General features: G+C 58.4%; 1 protein-coding gene across 13 annotated transcripts in view; it reads right to left on the bottom strand.

Annotated features, from left to right (window-relative positions):
* Positions 1 to 142: 142 nt before the first annotated feature.
* Positions 143 to 16,351, bottom strand: part of FBF1 (Fas binding factor 1) — a 22,273-nt gene continuing 6,064 nt past the window's right edge. For 6 of the 13 annotated variants that reach the window (XM_081804453.1, XM_081804452.1, XM_081804455.1 and 3 more), the window contains 23 exons: positions 15,727 to 15,777; positions 14,249 to 14,390; positions 13,702 to 13,779; positions 13,035 to 13,154; positions 12,580 to 12,718; positions 12,310 to 12,443; positions 11,612 to 11,711; positions 10,082 to 10,558; positions 8,884 to 8,982; positions 8,222 to 8,310; positions 7,992 to 8,050; positions 7,138 to 7,293; positions 6,917 to 7,017; positions 6,583 to 6,789; positions 5,761 to 5,868; positions 5,538 to 5,677; positions 5,335 to 5,453; positions 4,173 to 4,295; positions 3,901 to 4,086; positions 3,289 to 3,465; positions 2,835 to 3,180; positions 2,014 to 2,123; positions 143 to 1,378 (listed from right to left, as the gene is read on the bottom strand). In XM_081804453.1, coding sequence (XP_081660579.1) covers positions 1,295 to 1,378; positions 2,014 to 2,123; positions 2,835 to 3,180; positions 3,289 to 3,465; positions 3,901 to 4,086; positions 4,173 to 4,295; positions 5,335 to 5,453; positions 5,538 to 5,677; positions 5,761 to 5,868; positions 6,583 to 6,789; positions 6,917 to 7,017; positions 7,138 to 7,293; positions 7,992 to 8,050; positions 8,222 to 8,310; positions 8,884 to 8,982; positions 10,082 to 10,558; positions 11,612 to 11,711; positions 12,310 to 12,443; positions 12,580 to 12,718; positions 13,035 to 13,154; positions 13,702 to 13,779; positions 14,249 to 14,390; positions 15,727 to 15,777 — 3,345 coding nt within the window. In that variant the 3' untranslated portion in view covers positions 143 to 1,294. Of the gene's footprint in view, positions 1,379 to 2,013; positions 2,124 to 2,834; positions 3,181 to 3,288; positions 3,466 to 3,900; positions 4,087 to 4,172; positions 4,296 to 5,334; positions 5,454 to 5,537; positions 5,678 to 5,760; positions 5,869 to 6,582; positions 6,790 to 6,916; positions 7,018 to 7,137; positions 7,294 to 7,991; positions 8,051 to 8,221; positions 8,311 to 8,883; positions 8,983 to 10,081; positions 10,559 to 11,611; positions 11,712 to 12,309; positions 12,444 to 12,579; positions 12,719 to 13,034; positions 13,155 to 13,701; positions 13,780 to 14,248; positions 14,391 to 15,726; positions 15,778 to 16,351 lie in introns of those variants that run through there. The other 7 variants (XR_014140381.1, XR_014140382.1, XM_081804459.1 and 4 more) reach the window with 7 other exon arrangements.

Raw genomic sequence — 16,351 nt, 5'->3', positions numbered from 1 at the left:
TCGTGAGGCAGCCAGTGAATGTACAGATTCAGGAAGGTCCCAGCGCCAGCCAGCTTTATAGCACGTAACAGTGCTACAGAGGGAACACGTCTAAGAGGTAAGTATAAACTCTCAGGAGTCAAGGCAAATTCTAACAATCGAATCGTTAAGAATATAGCAATTTAATGGGTCCAAGATAAAGGCCGGAAATAGCTGGTAAATGAAGATCCTTCTGAAAGCTGTTCTGGTACCCCCTCAGCCTCGTCCTCCTCTGCCCTTTGTCCTCCAGTGGAAGGTAACCAGTCGCTGGCTGAGGAAAGCCGCTTCAGGAGTGGCCGTGGTTATGTTAGTGGAGTCCATCTGTCCTCGGGTTTGCTGGGACAACTGCCAAGCTGCCGCCCCTCTCCTGGCGCCCCTGCAGGGAAAAGTGCAAAGGCGCCCTCCCAGGGGCGGCAGCCTGGGTAAGGCCCTGTGGGGGTCCCCAGTGCTCTCTACCCTCCCAGCTGTGGCAGCGGCCTTCACTCTCCAGTCTTTGCTCCCACCTGCTGTGGCTTCGTAGCAGGTGAACAGGACAGAGAGGCCTCTCTACTGGTCCCTCACCACACCCCACTGTCACGCCCAGCTCTGCCTCTGGGAAGCCCTAATTACAAGAAGCGACAGGCCAGTATTCGTGAGGGCTGGTCAGTGATTCAGGCAGCTGGGAATGAGGCAGGAACTTTCTGCCAGCCAACCTGAGAGCACAAGGCTGCGAGGTAAAACCTGGCTGGGCACGGCGCCCTCCTGCCCCCTCTGTGCCCCACAACACCGCCCGCCTCCTTGGTCAAGAGGATAGAAGGCGCTTCAAAACATGTGCTCTGACTCTGTGTCCCAGTTAGGGAGGAGAGCCCGTGCTGTCCCTGTAGGCCTCTCAGACAGAGAGGGCAGGAGGCTGTCCGTGGCGTCTCTCTAGAAGACTCCCCCGCCTCAGAAGAGGCCCAGGTGAAAATATCCCCCAACCATCTGCCTGCTGAGGAAGGGAGGGGTTCACAGAGCCCAGTGAGCCCTTGGATCTGAGCTGGAAGTCTGGGGGAGGAGAACCGAAGCTGTGGCTGGCAGGGTCGTGGGGCTGAGACACCTTCGGCATCACATCTCCCCAGAGGCCACTGCTCCTCAAGCCCTAGAGGCTGGAGTGTGCAGAGAGCACGTGCTCGCACCCTGTCCCCAGGAGGAGCTGTAATCAGGCCCTGGGTACTCCCTCCTCGGAGCCGGCAGCCAGGGGTGCGGTGGGAGAGACTTCCAGGGTTGGAGGCCTCCGCTGAGGAGCCAGTGGCGCCCTTCAGGCTGAATGGGATGTCATATTGTAGGAGGCTTTCTTCAGGGTCTCCAGGAAGAACTGTTCATTCTCCAAGAAGTCACGGTCCTGAAAGGCAGGGCTGGGTGAGCAGTCCCCACTGCCTGGCTCCCTCCTGTACCCACTTCTGTGAACAGGGACACTGGTTCGCAGGACTGAGAGCAAGGTGGAGCCAGGCCTCACTCGGGGGCCCTCTCTCCACTTACTCCCTGGCTCTGGGATGCGGCGGGGGCGGTGGGGGCACGGAAGTGAGACAGCGCAGGTCTCAGTCATGGTGAGGCCCTTTGTCAGCACATGACTTCACCTCTGTAAACCTGTCTATAAACTGGGGATAATAACATTACCAGCCTGCAGGACTGGGGGAGTGGGGGTAGAGGCTCGTACCGCACATACAGCTTTTAGCACGGAGCCTGGCATGCAGGGAATGCTCTGGAAGTGATAGCTCCTATCATTCTGATCACAGGATTACTGTGAGGTTCAACCAAGGTGATGGATGCAAGCTGCATCCCACAGAACCAGGCCTGGGGGACGGGTCTCAGAGATGCTCAGTGGGCAATCTGCACTATTATTGTGGGGTGGGGGGACTCAGCCCTCCCTGGGGCCAGGGTGCTCCTTCCTGCCTCCCACCAGTGTGGACAGAGGAGCCCTGGGCCCAGGGCGAGTGGGCGGCTCAGCTGGGGCTGCCTTCCGCTCGGGACACTCACCTGCTCCGCTGCGTGCTTCAGCAGCACCAGCTTGGCGTGGAGGTGCGAGGGGCCCAGGCCGGCGGGGGGCCGGCTGCACCGGGGCGCGGTGGCGGCAGGAGCCACAGTGGCTGAAAAGGCCGAGGAGGAAGTCAGGGGCTGCGGCGTGGGTGGGACAGCAGGACAGCTACAGCTGGGTCCCTGCGGCCCTCTCACCACTGTGGGCCGCAGCAACCGCGCCAACCTTCTGGGCACTTCCACCGACTCTCAAAAGCCTTTGAAAATGCTCACGGGATATTCCCTGGCAAGTCCAATTCTAGGATTTTATTCACGGGAAATAATCAGGCAAAGGTATAGAGATGTATATACAAACATTTCCACTGGGGTGTTTATCTTAGTGACAAAAAACCACTCAGTATGGAATCAGTAAAAACATGGGACACAATGGACAATGATGCTGATTAAGAATTACAGTTAAATGTTTAATTACTGATAGCAAAACATGTTCCATATACATGTTTCTGAATGAAAGAAATCAAGGTTGAAAACAACTGAGATGATCTCAATTTTTTATTTTGAAAACATACAGTGTAGAACGCTATGCACCAAAATGTTAAAAGTGGTTTTCTCTAGAGAGTGAGGTCGAGATTAACTTTTTACAAAGCAGCTTTCCCCTCTCTTCTCTCTTACTTAGCTTTCCCTAACGAACATGTGTGACTCGCGTAACAAGGGACTAGCAAGCGGATGTTAACGGGCCCCTGACTCCAGTGAGGGAAGCCGCTCGGGCACCGCCCCCCAGCGGGCCGGCCCAGCCCACGGCCCATCCTTTGAAAGCTACTCACCACCCAGGCAGGAGGCTGCCGGGCCCTGGGTCCTGGGGAGCAGCACCACGGGGCTGGAGGGCAGGTCCTGTCGGATGTGGTCCAGCAGCAGCCTCTGCTGGGCCAGACTCAGCTGCTCCTGTCCCCGACCCCAGAGAGAAGGACGTGGCTGCGAGGGCGGGAGATTGGAGGGGGTCGCGAGGGCGGCCGGAGCCGGGAGGAGCCTTGCCTGGTGCATGCGCTGCTCCTGCTGCCGCAGCTGCTCCTGCTGCCGCTGTACCAGCTGTAGCCGTGCCTGCTGCTCCTGCTGCACCTGCCGGGCCTCGCGCAGCGCCCGCTGCCCCTCCTCCAACTTCTCCGAGGCTACCTGCGGTCAGCGAGGCTACCTGATGGTCAGCGGGGCTGGCTGGGTGGGTGCCCGGCCACGCGCCACCGCCCCCCGCCCACCCCCCCCCCGAGCCCAGCAGCCCAGCACCTGGCTCATGCTCTCCACCTCCTCGGCACGGAGCCTGGTGCGCAGGGCAGCAGCGCTGACCCTCTCCTTCTCCAGCCGCAGCCCCTGCCGCTCCCGCTCCAGGGCCTCCCTCTCGGCCGCCAGCTGATCCTCCTTGGCTCGGAGCTCACTGGCCCTGATCTTCAGCTCGGCTTGCTCCTGGAGACGGCAAGGCCTTGGGTGCATTCTCCCCTCCGGAGCGAACTCCCCCTCCCCCTTGGTTTCCCAGGCTCCGATCCACCCTGACTCTGGGGGAGGCAGTGTGGCAAGGGGTCCAAGGACGGGTCAGAGAGGCCTGGGGCCAAGAATCGGGGCTGCCCCTCACCCCGGGACTCAACTCCTCTGAACCCCAGCTTCCTCATTTCTAGAATATCTAAGTCAGGGAAACGTGATGACAATTAAATGAGAGAATGTATATAAAGCACCTAGGCCAATTAAAGGAAGTTATTATATGGTTGTTTTCATTTCTACATTCTTGTTATCTCTAGGCTCTTTGCTAAGGGACTACATCCCGAGGGAGGCGCAGTGAGGGCCGGGGAAGGAAAGGGCAGGGCTGCTGAGCTCCAGGGCTGCCCTGGAGGCTCTGGGCCCTACCTTGGCCAGGCTGATGAGGGTGCCCTCCCGCTGGGTGTCCACCTGCAGCGCCCTCTCTGCCTCACGCTCAGCCCGCTCCTTACTCAGCTTCTGCTGCGCATAGAACTCGGCCCACTCGGCTGCGAGGCGCCGCCGCTCCTCCCCACACTTGCGCATGACGGACTTCTGCTCCTCCAGCAAGGCACTCTGGGACAAGAGGGGCCAGGGCACAGGCTGAGCATCCTGAGGCTTATGGCAGGGGTCACAGCTGTACATGGCGTGGCTGCAATCACCTTGGCCTTCTCCAGCTCCTCCCGTTCCATGGTGATCTGCTGGACCATGACCTTCCTCTGCTCTTCTAGACCGCGCTGCGTGGACTCAGCCCTGGACTGCTCGGCATTCACCCGCCATCGCTCCTGGGGGCCAGGTGAGGACATGCGTTCCCTGGACACCCTGCCCGCCCCCTCCGCACCCCCGTCAGGCCTGACTGCGCCCCCAGGGGAGCTGTGCAACCGCCCCGCCTCTCCCACACTATGCCACAAACACCTCCAGAGAGGTACAGAAGGAGGTGCCAAGCAGGGCTGCCAGGGCCCAGGCTCCGGGATGAACCGCACCAAGGCCTAGAGGCTCAGGAGCTACCACCGAGAGGCACTGGGCCGCCCCACAGCCCCGCTCCCCGAGATGCAAGCTGCTGCACTCTGCGTGCCTGTCTCACAGGCAGGTGGCCGGGGCAGGTGCGACACAGCGCACGCCAGGGGACCAGGGGCCACACTAGCACGAGCTTAGCAACTTGACCATGCCTGCCTCAGGCAGGGGCTTAAGAAATTTACAAGAAGGGTGCCTGGATGGCTCAGTCGGTTAAGCGACTGCCTTCGGCTCAGGTCATGGTCCCAGGGTCCTGGGATCGAGTCCCACGTCGGGCTCCCTGCTCGGCGGGGAGTCTGCTTCTCCCTCTGACCCTACCCCCTCTTGCGCTCTCTCTCTCTCAAATAAATAAAAAAAAAAAAGAAAGAAAGAAATTTACAAGAAGACCTGAATACATATGGTTCACGATACAAACACACCTACATCTAATGTTGGTAAGTCTACGGAAGATACAGGACATCCTCAGTGGTTACCTCTGGCCAGTGGGTGATTCTAATTTTCTTCTGTACTGCTAACTGTACAGAAGAAACTGTACTGTATTTTGATTTTTTCAGTATAACGTATCATGTTATAACCTAGCACAAAGGAAAGGAAAGGCGTCATTTTTTTAGAGAATCAAGCTTGTTCTTCTATACAAAAGATACGAAGGGTTCAGAAATGCATCTCTTAGAGCTCGGGAGGCACAGGCTTCAGTAGACGGATGAACGTGACAGATCCGAGCAAAGTGGGCAGGAAGGGCAGAAAGGGGAGCACTGGCTGCATCCCTGGGGTGCTGGGGAGACAGGCCCTGCGGGCGGGAGGGCGGCCCACCTGCTCCAGCAGCCGGCTCTGCTCGTTCAGGCGTGCCTCCATCTTCCCGATGACCTCCTGGAGCCGGCTTCTCTCCTCTTCCATGTCCCGCTGCTGCTGGCCCAGCCTCTCCTGCAGCACTGGGGGGCCACGGGGCGCTCAGTATCCGCCCTCTGTCCCAGCGGGATGGGGGTGCAGGGGGGTACCCACGGCCCACCCGGTACCTCTGAGCTGCTGGTCGCGCTGCCGGAGCCCCAGCTCCCGCTCCTGGGCGGTGGTGAGGTGTGAGGCCTCCACGCGGGAGGACAGCTCATGCAGGCTGCTGGAGAACTTCTCCATCTGCTCGATGATGCTATTCAGGGACCTGGGGCCGGGGGGACTGGGTCAGCCTGGCCCCGGGCCCCAGCCCTGCCCCTCGGGCAGGCAGGGCCCAGATGGCGCCCATACCGCGTGTGGGAGGTGGCGCTGGTGACCGCGTCGATCTCTCGGTCCTTCAGCAGCTTCACCCGCTGCAGCTGCTCCTCGTGGTCCTGGCGCATCTCCAGGATGGAGGCCCTGAGGGGAGCGAGGGCAGCGCAGTGAGCATGCATGCCAAGCTGCGCCAGAGGGCTTGCCATTCAGCTCCCCTGCATCTTTCCTCCTTGTCCTCGTCTTCCTCTTCTCCTCCAGGCACTGCCTCCGCTACCTTGGCTCCTCATCCTTATGTGTCTTCGGGCCTCGATGCCACAACCACTCTAACAGGGAGACTCCTTCCATTGCTTAGCAAAGGACACACACAGGAGAAAAGATAGGTGTGTGGGTAGCCTTTTCTTGTCTGGCCAATCTGAGAAGTGTTGAAATGCCTGCTCTGCCCACATCGACCGGCTCCCTTATGTAGCTTTTCTTAGTTTTGTTCTCATCTAGAAAGGCAACCGGATGGACACACCGGGCACAAGAGTGTAAACCTCATCCAGGGTCCATCTAGTCACCAGACTCAAGAGCGCCAGCAGGCGAGGGGCCTGACCTATGCTGAGCTAGGTGCTTGGGTTGCCTGCCACTGCCAGGACCCCTTAGGCCCTGCAGGGACCTCTACCCCGCTGCTGGGGGAGTGCTGGGCCCTCCACTCAAAGGCGGTAATGGGTCAGTGTGCCTGGCCTTGGTCCTCACATGGAAGGGAAGGGGTCAAGCCTCAGCTGCTGAGCCATGGCTTGGCGACTCCAGGGAATGGACTTCCTCTGGCCATCCTCGAAGATGGCCAGGCCCTGCCTGTCCCCCAGGCCTTGCCCTCACCGCTGCAGTTCCCGGAGCCGCTCCATCTCATGGTCCTTCTCTTGCATGGCAGCCGCCAAGCGCTGCTGGTGCTGGGCTGTGAGCTCGGCGCGGGCCTGCTCGGCTTCTCGGCAGTACGACAGATACCGGGCCGACAGCTCCTCGTGCTCCCTCCGCAGCCGCTCCTCCCGTTGCTGGTACGATGTTTCTAGCACCTTGACACGGCTTCTGCCAACAAAACACAAAGCCGTGGTGCTCAGAGGGTGAGGGCAGATACCCAAAGAGCCCCTCCGAGCACATCGGCTAGGGCCAGCCCTGAGGCTTGGGAAGCCCGGGCGGGAGGAGCGGTGGGTACCTGTGGGCACTCTCGATGAGCTCCAGGTCGGCCTGGTGCCGCTGCTCCAAGCTCTCTAGCAAGAGCTGGTGCTGGGTCCGCTCCAGCTCCAGCTTCCGCACCTGGAGATGGCGGGAGGGTGGGGAGGTGGGCTCCCTGGGCCAACTGGTTCCAGCCCTCAGAGGGAGACCCTCTCGTCACAGCCTCGCCCCCCCCCAGCCCAGGGCCCCTCTGTCCTTCACCTGGGCCTCCAGCTCTGCCAGCCGGGCCTGGCTCTGCAGAAGGTCGGCCTGGAGCTCGGCCGTGCCACTCTGCAGATGCACTTGGGCGGCCAGAAGCTGCCTCTGGTATTCTGTGCCCGGCAGCAGGCTCTGCGCCAGGGACTCGAGGAGCAGGGACTGTAGGAGACGGTGGGAGATGGTCCAGGTAGGGGACAGGGATTCAGCTGAGCTCAGCTACCTCTGGCCCTCCCAGGCCCTGCGCCTCATCTGTGGCCGCAGATGGGGACAGAGACATGACACCCGGAGGCCAAGGCCGAGGCCTTAGAGTGGTGCGGTCATTGTCCCTCCCCGCCTCCCTCAGCATGACATCCTCCCCAGCAGGTGTTCCAGATTCCTAGACAAGCAGCTGAGCCCTAGCAGTGTCTCAGCTGTGACAAAAGCTTCCTTTGCCCGACCCCGAGTCCAGATGCCGAGCGCCTCTCTACTTCCTGCAGGTTGCCCACCACCCACCATCTCCAAAGGTGCTTCTGGGTTCCTGGGGATAGGTCTCTGGGGTCTCCTCACTGCCGGGCTCAGAGGTGACTGCCTCGCACACCTGGGAAACAGGGGCAGCGGCAGCGGGAGCATGGCAGCTATGGAGGCGGCTTTCTAGATGGAACAACGGGACACGTGCAGCCCTGCTTCCTGACTGGAGTGTTCTTGGCTGCCCCCCACGGATGCCACCTCTACCTTCCTCCTGGAGTCGGCAAAGTAGCAGCCAACTAACTCTGCCTGCGACTGGCGAGGCTAGAGGCTGAGGGAAGCGCTGGGGGGAGTGCCGTCAGATCTCCCCACACGCGATTCCCCGCAGGCTGTCGTCTGTCCACCCTGCCTACCTGGGCAGGCACAGAAGGCCCTGGGGGTTCCTGGGAGCTCGGGACACAAGCTGCGGGCTCTGAAAATCAACAGCAGAGAAATGAGCAAGAGGCCCGCAAAGGCCTGGAGGTCTCGTGTGTCCGTGTGTGTTTGGGAGTCCAGCTCTACTTGTCTTCCCGGACCCCAAAGGAAGCTCAAAGTGCCTCTTCCACACCCATAGGTAAAGCACCAAACAAAGCAGAAAACAAACCAATGCTGGAGAGGTCTCCAAGGGCTGTTCCCCTCTTTGGGTCACCTGCAGGGAGGGTCAAGGCAGCCTGGTTCCAAGTCACAGGGGACCTAAGGACATAGAGATTGTGGGGGGGGGGGTCAGTGGTGGCAAGGTGAACAGCCTACTGTGTAGAAGAACACAGGGAGACCGGAAGAGGGTTGGCGTGGGCAGTGAAGGAAAACAGGTTCAGAGAGTTGACTGGAAAGGCCTGGTAGCTGGCAGTTTACTAAGAGTGAGGTCTTGGGGCGCCTGGGTGGCTCAGTTGGTTAAGCGACTGCCTTCGGCTCAGGTCATGATCCTGGAGTCCCGGGATTGAGTCCCGCATCGGGCTCCCTGCTCGGCAGGGAGTCTGCTTCTCCCTCTGACCCTCCCCCCTCTCATGTGCTTGCTGTCTCTCAAATAAATAAATAAAATCTTTAAAAAAAAAAAAAGAAAAAAAAAAGAGTGAGGTCTTGGTTGGGTAAAGAAGACCAGGCCCGGCTTCAGGTCCCCTTAGTCGGTGGGCCCGATACAAGGTAGCACATACCGCATGCCAAACCGACCAAGTCAGAGCCCAGCTTGGCTGCCCATCATCTCTAAGGAAGGAGGCCCACGCAGGCCCAACCCAGCCTCTCACCCCCCTCAGCCCCCTGTGGACATACCCCGAGGTGGCAGGTCTGGTCGGTGGCTTCTGTGTCGCTGATCCTGAGGGCCCTCCAGCGGCTGCTTGCTTGAACCCTTGAGTGCTGGGAACAGGTTGGCTGAGGAAATAAGTGTTACAGCAAAGGTGGCAGAAGGTTCCAGTTAGGCTGGATATGGACAAGGCCTGAGCATGAAGCTGTTGGCCAATCGTCCCCTCAGCGCCCCTCCTGTTCCCATCGTCCCATCTTGGGAATTCTCCTCCCAAGTCTGAGCCCTTAGCCTTCCAGTACCCCTTCTTGGCCCCAGGGCCCACTAGGGCACAGTGGACGGGCACCGACCATCTGCTGACAGTCCAAGGAAAAACAATCCACACGTTATAGACACCAGAGTTAAGTTCAAGTTCAAGGCCTTGTTCTGGCCCACATAGCTTTGCTGAGTTAGACTGGGGCTCTGCTCACTCTCTGGCCAGGTCCAGCTCCCTTTGGGCTCCTCTCTTCTCCTGTCTGTGGTTCCCACCCACCTTGGCTGGCTCTCAGGGCCAAAGGGAAGCTTTCTCCTTGGTTTCAGAGGTAGGTCAAAGCTACCCTCCTCGTTCACACCAACCCTGGGGCTGGGTTATGTCCCTGGCCTGTTGCACAATTGCCTACTTCACTTCTTCCTCCCTCTGGCCACACGGCATCTTGCCACTTCCTCTGGACGATCCCAGTCTTGCCCTCAGAGGTCCCTCGCTGTCCTGCCCCACAGGAATGCCACGCGGTGACTTTCCCTAGGAGTTGCCCCTTAGTCACTGTCTTCTCTGACACTCCTCCAAAGCATGGGCATATGTCATGTCCTTTAGTGCAGGCCAGCAGAGGCACCAATAATTTGGACACTGGGTCTTTTGGGACCTCAAGGGCACTACGGGCAGGCCCTTGCTCAGAGGCACCGGGATGACTGTGCCTTTGTCACATGAGGGTACCCTCTGTCCCTGCCTGATCAAATCAGCCCTTGTCCACACGATAGTCAGGGTGTGTCAACAGCCTCCCGATCCCCTCATGTCTGCACCTGGGCAAGGATGGGGAGCCAGACCCTCTCTCTGTAGTGTCCAGAGAGGTAGAGAGGCACAGCTAAGAGGTGGTGCAGGCCGGCACTCCTGACTGAGGAACCAGGACGGGCAAGGTTGGCCCCCCACACCCCTGCCCGGCCCTCCCTCCCTTAGATAGCAGCCCAAGCCCATACCTGCTGGAAGGGGGACTGCCTCCTGCCCCCACCCGGTTCTGGCCCTTAGAGGCCTCTGTGTGCTCCTCTCTGGCCAGACCTTGGGACTTCTTCCGAGATAAGGCATGGCTCAGCCAATCCTCTTCCTCTTTGTCCTTAGACACTCCCAGCTGGGAAGGCTGGCTGGCTTTGGCAGGGAAACCTGCACTCTCCGTTGGTGGCTTTGGCCCCAAAGAGGAGGAAGGCAGTCCAGCTGGGGCAGAGCACCGGCCTGAGTCAGAGTGCTGGCTCCTGGGAGGGAGCACGGAAGGAGTGGAGAGTGCTGAGCCTCCCCTCTGAGCCTCTCTGGTGGGAGAGGGAGGGAGCAGGTCGTCGTCCTTGAGGCCCAACCAGTCAGCTCCTCCCTTCCTGGGGTGAGTGGGGCTGGAGGCCGCTGGGGTGCTCTGTTTGGAGCCTGGTTCTCCCTTGGTGTCTGCGCTACCTTCTGTTAAGAACCTACTTCAAGACAGAGAGGAGGGGGTCTAAGGCAGGGCAAGCAGTCCATCCTAAGAGCCCCCCAACCAGCCTTCCCCTCTGCTGCTCGGGGGTGACTCTGAGGCCCACGCTAAGGAGTGAGAGGCGCCCGGAGCTCCGCACAGCCAGCCTGACACCCAGTGAGCACAGTGCCCACCCAGCTCGGGCGGCAGAGCAGCGGCCGGCTGAGCACCACTGGGAGAACACCACCGAACACAGACATCTTGAACAGGGGACAATTCCATGCATAGCAAACAGCACCAAACGACAACCACGGGCACGCACGTCCAGAGAAAGATCAGTTGGATCAAGTGGTTTTAGGTTTTCTATCAACAATGTCACCTGTTCGTTTATCTGGCCACTGCCTAGAAGCATTACTGGCCCCTGGCAGAGTGTTCTGAGGTCTAAGAACGTACTGGGACTGGGAGAAATGTCAATGCGTGTGCAGGTTATTCAGATAGAAACAGGCTGACAAAGCCAACGTGGCATAGTATCAACAACTGTGGATTCTGGGCGAAGCGCAGGAGGGAGCTCTTTGTACCATTCTTACAACTTTTCTGTCAGTTTGAAATTATTTCCAAACATAAAATTGAAAATGTATACTGGGAGGAAAACCCCAAATTCAGAAAATTCTACCCACTAACTTAATGTTTCGCCGCACACAGGGATGAGCCCACGGCAGCGTCACAGTGGACCCCAGGGCCGCTCCTGGGGTGCAGGGCGTGAGAAGCCACTGAAGGGTCACGGTCTCACTGCCCTGGGACTGAACATCCCTCAGCTGTTTATGGCTTTATGGGTCCCGGGTGGTGTTGGGACCACCTCCTCCTTCTCCTTCCAAGGAGGCTGGAAGGAAATGGGCCTGGATGCACAGGACTGGGCAACCCCCCTCTTCCTTCAGCACCTGCAGACAGCCACCCCTGGGCCTTGTACGCCATGCTTCCCCAGCAAGACTGTCGGCGGGATGGGGGAGCATGGGGCACCTCCTCCTTCCTGGTGGGCACCTGCCCCAAGGCCATGCTCTCTGCAGGCCCTGCTTACCTGACCGACTGCCGGTGGGACTGGCGGCCCTCACAAGAGCCCACGGTGGGCTGATAGGCCCCAAAGGTGAAGTCCTCATCACCCCAGGAATCTTCCTTGTCTGTAAATGAAGAAGCCTGTGATCTCTAGCAAGGGAATTAGACATTTTGTGGCTGCAGAACTCTGTTTAAAAAAACTGAACCGGTAGCTTGACGTGTCAGCAAGTAAGTAGAGGTGAAGCTGCCGTGGGGTTGGCAGGGGTGCGACACTGGGTGTGAGCTGGAGGTCTCAGGATCCCACACGCCAGGCATCACCTGGGAGCTCTGAAAAAAGCACTGGCAGGGTCCTGCCCCAGACGTCCTTTAGATGAGGCCCGCTGAGCTGCGCGTGCCGTGAGAGTGATTCTCAACAGCTGGCCCATGGGCCGACACTTTGAGAAACACTGGTCTAGAGTGATCTTTTGCAAACTGTGAGCTGCTACCTATCAGCAGGTCAAGAAACCAATTTCACGAGTCACAACCAATGTATTTGTAGATCAGATAACGTATAAATAAAAAAACCACAGAATACTGAATGTGGTAATTATCATTCCGTGATGCTTTTGTCTCAGTTATGATAATGTGTGTTGTGATGTAGGCTTATTTCTCATTGTGGGTTGTGGTAACAGCGTGGTCTGGGAGCCCTCCACCTCGCCTCCCCTGCCCTGCAAGCTTCCTCACCCTGGGGCCTCTGGTACTTCTTGTCCAGCTTGAATTCCCTGTGCTCCCCAGTGCCCGGGCGGGCCAGGAGCTTGGTGGCAGTGCCCCGACCCAGCAGCTCATCCAGCCTGGAGCGAGCAGGACGGGGCCCTTCCCTGCGGGATGGAACACACACAGGTGCCTGTGAAGGTCGGGGGGCGCCTGGGGGCCTGCATGTGCCCACCCTCTAGCTTTTCCCTGCGCCAGAGGTAGCTGTATGGGCAGGGTTTCTCCGCTCCTAAGGACCCTTACTGGTCGCCCGTCTGCCTCCTTTCTGCTGTGGGGCTGTCTGCAAACCCCAGGGTGGCCACGACATCGTCCTCCTCATCAAATAGCACTTCTTCTTTCTTTCGGACCGGGGTGTCCCCAGGAGTTAGTGGAATAGCTGGACCTAGAGGACAGAACACAGGGCACAGGACACAGCGCCCACGACCCACCGTGCCCTCAACTGTGGTGTCTGAAGGGGTCAAAGGGGGTGCTTCTCCATGACCCGGATCTCTGGGTGTGGCTGCAGGCAGCGCACAAGTCTGGTCTGCGCATAGGACTGACTCCCCCGCCCCGCCCCAGCTCACGCATCCCACCTCCCTATTCAGAGACACCAATAAGCTCTTGGTCCAGGACCTTAGCCATGTGGTCCCGGCCCGGCGGAGTCTCTGGTTGTGCAACCTGCATCTGCCCCGGACAAGCAACAAGCCCACCCTCCCTACCTTGATTTCTGACTGGGGCTGGGCTCTTTTCGGAAGCCATTTTACTCTCGGTCCCAGGGGGCTTCTTGGTGATTCCTTCCTCATCGTCGGAGAGAAGTCCCGCCAATGGGTCTTCCAAATCTCACGGCCAGAAGGGAAAGCACAGGTCAGACTGCACCATTTGTTCAGGAAAACCAGCCCTGCACTACGGTGAGGGAGCCATCACTCGACGGGCGATTTCTAGCTGCTCTAATACACGAATAGGCCACTCAACACCCAGGACACACATCAGCCTTGGCAAGGAGACAGGGAGCCGGGGGGCCGCCCTGGGCCTGTCTGTGCACCCCCAGGGCTCTGCTGCCTGCGCAGCCTTCTGGAAGCGTCCCCCAGGCAGCAGAAGTGAAGTAAAACATTTGTGCATTTGGAAAAGGAAGGGGAATTCTTCTTATGCTTTATAAAACCTTCACTTCAGGTTGATGTCTGGCTTCAAAGTCTTGCAAAGAAGTGATCCAAATCCCCCCCCCACACAATACCATCAGTCCCTCCCTGAATTCCTGAGGAGCTAAACCGGTGGCCCCAGGAGTCTGCTCCCCCTCTGGACACACGCAGCGACCTGACCCCGGGCAAGCACGTGAGCATCAGCCAGGCTCCACCACTCTCAGAAGCGTGACTGTGGGGCCTGTGGTACCTTCGAAGGAAAACTTTCTGTATTGATGCCCAAGGCTGCTGGGAGAGGGAGGGGGCTTCTTGGCAGGAACGGTGTCCCCTGTAAGAAGCAAACAGAAGGCAAGGTCATAGGCCTTGGCCGCTCCCAGCCAAGTTCCTGCCACACCATAACGGGGACCCTGGGCTGGCGTGCCCTTCTCCTGGGGAGGCTGAGGGCTCATGGCCTGGAGACAGCGGTGGGATGGGTTGACACCTCCCCGGTTCTCACAGATGCTTCTGCCAGGGAAACGTGGTCTGGAGCCACCTCCTGCCCCCCAGTCACATGTCACTCCAAACGGTCATGGACTTGGGAGGTACACAGGCTCCCACCAAATTCCCCAATTTAACTCAAACGGTTTCTCTGGGAGCTGCCATGTTGAACTTAGAGGGCCTGGAACCACACTAGGGAGGGAGGAAACTGTCCCCTCCCCAACCACAAACAGAGAAAACCCACAGGAATGAGAGCTGCCTTCCGAGTATCTTCCCTGTCCCTACAGTGTCCCTAGATTCAAGAAACTCTTTCTACTCACCTTTCTCACCGGCTGTCAATATGCCGGCAGGTTTGGGATGACTAGGCAGCTCTTCTTCCCCAGGACCCTTGGCAGCTCTTTTGCTAGAGGTCAGATTAGACCTCTTCAGACCTAAGAGATCGGCATCCATGTCGTCCAGATCCTGGAAAAGCGGGAGGGAGGGAGGAATGCTCACTGGTGCTCAGCTAGGGGTGCTGAACGCCCCTGTGCTCCGAGAAGCCTGGTGATATGGCCTCCATATTCCATGGGGACAAGTGGGGGCCTAGTTTGGGGAACTGACCTCGGCTTACAGAACAGGCGAGAGGCCAGGTCTAGGGCGGCACCTCCACACCACCTACTAGCACCTGTTTGCCACAGGCTTAGTAAATGGTGAGGCTCTCTTTACGGTGGGAACAAAACAGCAGGACCCCGGGATTGAAGACTCCCAGAGGGACTGCCGCCGGGCTGTGAGAAGGGGCCAGGCACCCAGCCAGCAGAGGAAGGCAGTCAGGGCCTCCCACCACCCCCGCCCCCCGTACAGACTCGCCAAATGCTGACCCTCGTAAGGGGATGAGGACTTGTATCTGGGAGGACGCTTGGCACCCCAGGGGCAGAGGTGTGAGGAACACAGGGAAAAGGGAAGACTATGCAGGAAATAGAGGAGTTGGGAAAGAAAACTGGACCACGGGGACGCAGAGCGAGCTGGGGATTCTGGAGTGAGACTCGATGTCACCACCAGCCGCTGAGTCAGAGGACTAGAGGGCTGTAGCCAGGGGTGCCAGGGGTGGGTCCTGGGGAAGAGTGATTTCAAGATGAGGTTAAGAGGCTGAATATGGAGCCAAGAAGGGAACAGACTCCCAATTCTTTAGCCCTCCCTTCCCCCGCAAGGCTGAAAGCAAGCGCTTGGCCTTGGCCTGGGACCATGGGTTAACAAGGAGGACAAGAGGCAGGACATCAGGCAGGAGGGTGCTGCCGGACAGAAGGGCGGGGAAGCCAAGGTGACCTAAGGTTTCAGACCCCGGCTAGGCCACCTGAGCCCTGGGGGATTATCTTGTAAACTGTACAGAATTTATGTCTTAAAATTCCATTGCTAAGCTTAGCTTGGGGCTTGATCCAATGAGAGCACAGCTGGGCTGAAGGGGCCTTGGCAGGGGATGTAGAGAGAAACACAGAGAACAGTTAAGAAGCAGCCTTAGAGGAGAGTCTCTCCTTCTTTCCCCTCAATGGGGGTGGTGTCTTTGGGTGGGAGCCAGCCCTACCGCACTAGGGGCTTGGTGCATGACTGTGTCTCCCGGTGGATGAATCTCTAGACACCAGGAGACTGGATTTCTATCCAGAGGGACACAAAGGGCAGCAGCTCACGGATGAGCTCCTCTCTTGACTAGGAAGGGCTCAGGAACACAAATTGTAAAGAGAAAAATGGGAGGGAGAAGGAAGACTTGGCAAAGAACATTCCTACGCCTACCCCTGCTCCCAGAACCATGCAAGCCAGTAGGTACCTTCATTGCCTGGAGCAAAATCTGTGGGTCTGCATCTGAGACGTCGGACACCTAAGTCCACAGGAGGGCAAGGACACATGTTAGCTGAGGCCCAATAAAGCTCTGGCTCGTTACCTTGCTTCTGTGAGGGCAGACGGCCCAGCAGGGGCAGAGCCCGGCCAATAGGGCACCAGCAGGAAGTCCTGCCCTCCCCTGAGACTGAAGTGTCCTCAGAAGTCAAACCTCCCCAGGTGTGGAGATCCAGAAAGCGCTGCCACTTTCTGTCCCTGCTCAGTGGAAAGAACCCTTCCACGACAGGCCATCACTGTGCCATTTCCCAACTATGTAACCGGACAGCCAGGAAGCTTCTTACTGGAAACACAGTTACAAGGAGCAACATCCAAGACTCCAACACCTGCTGGGAGCTCTACTTTCTAGCTCATCTCACTAGCAGGAAGGAAAAGCTTGTTGAGTTCACATTTGGATCCATTTGGTAGCCCTTGGGTATTATTTTTTTTTTTAAAGATTTTATTTATTTATTCATGAGAGACAGAGAGAGAGAGAGAGAGAGAAGCAGGCTCCCAAGGAGCAGGGAGCCCGATGCGGGACTCGATCCCAGGACCCTGGGATCATGACCTGAGCCGAA

This window comes from Leptonychotes weddellii, chromosome 15 (genome assembly GCF_054177405.1).
Source record: "Leptonychotes weddellii isolate Sample4059 chromosome 15, ASM5417740v2, whole genome shotgun sequence".
Classification (NCBI taxonomy): Eukaryota; Metazoa; Chordata; class Mammalia; order Carnivora; family Phocidae; genus Leptonychotes; species Leptonychotes weddellii.
Note: the sequence above shows the minus strand (reverse complement) of the source record. Positions and strands in the feature narration are given on the sequence as shown.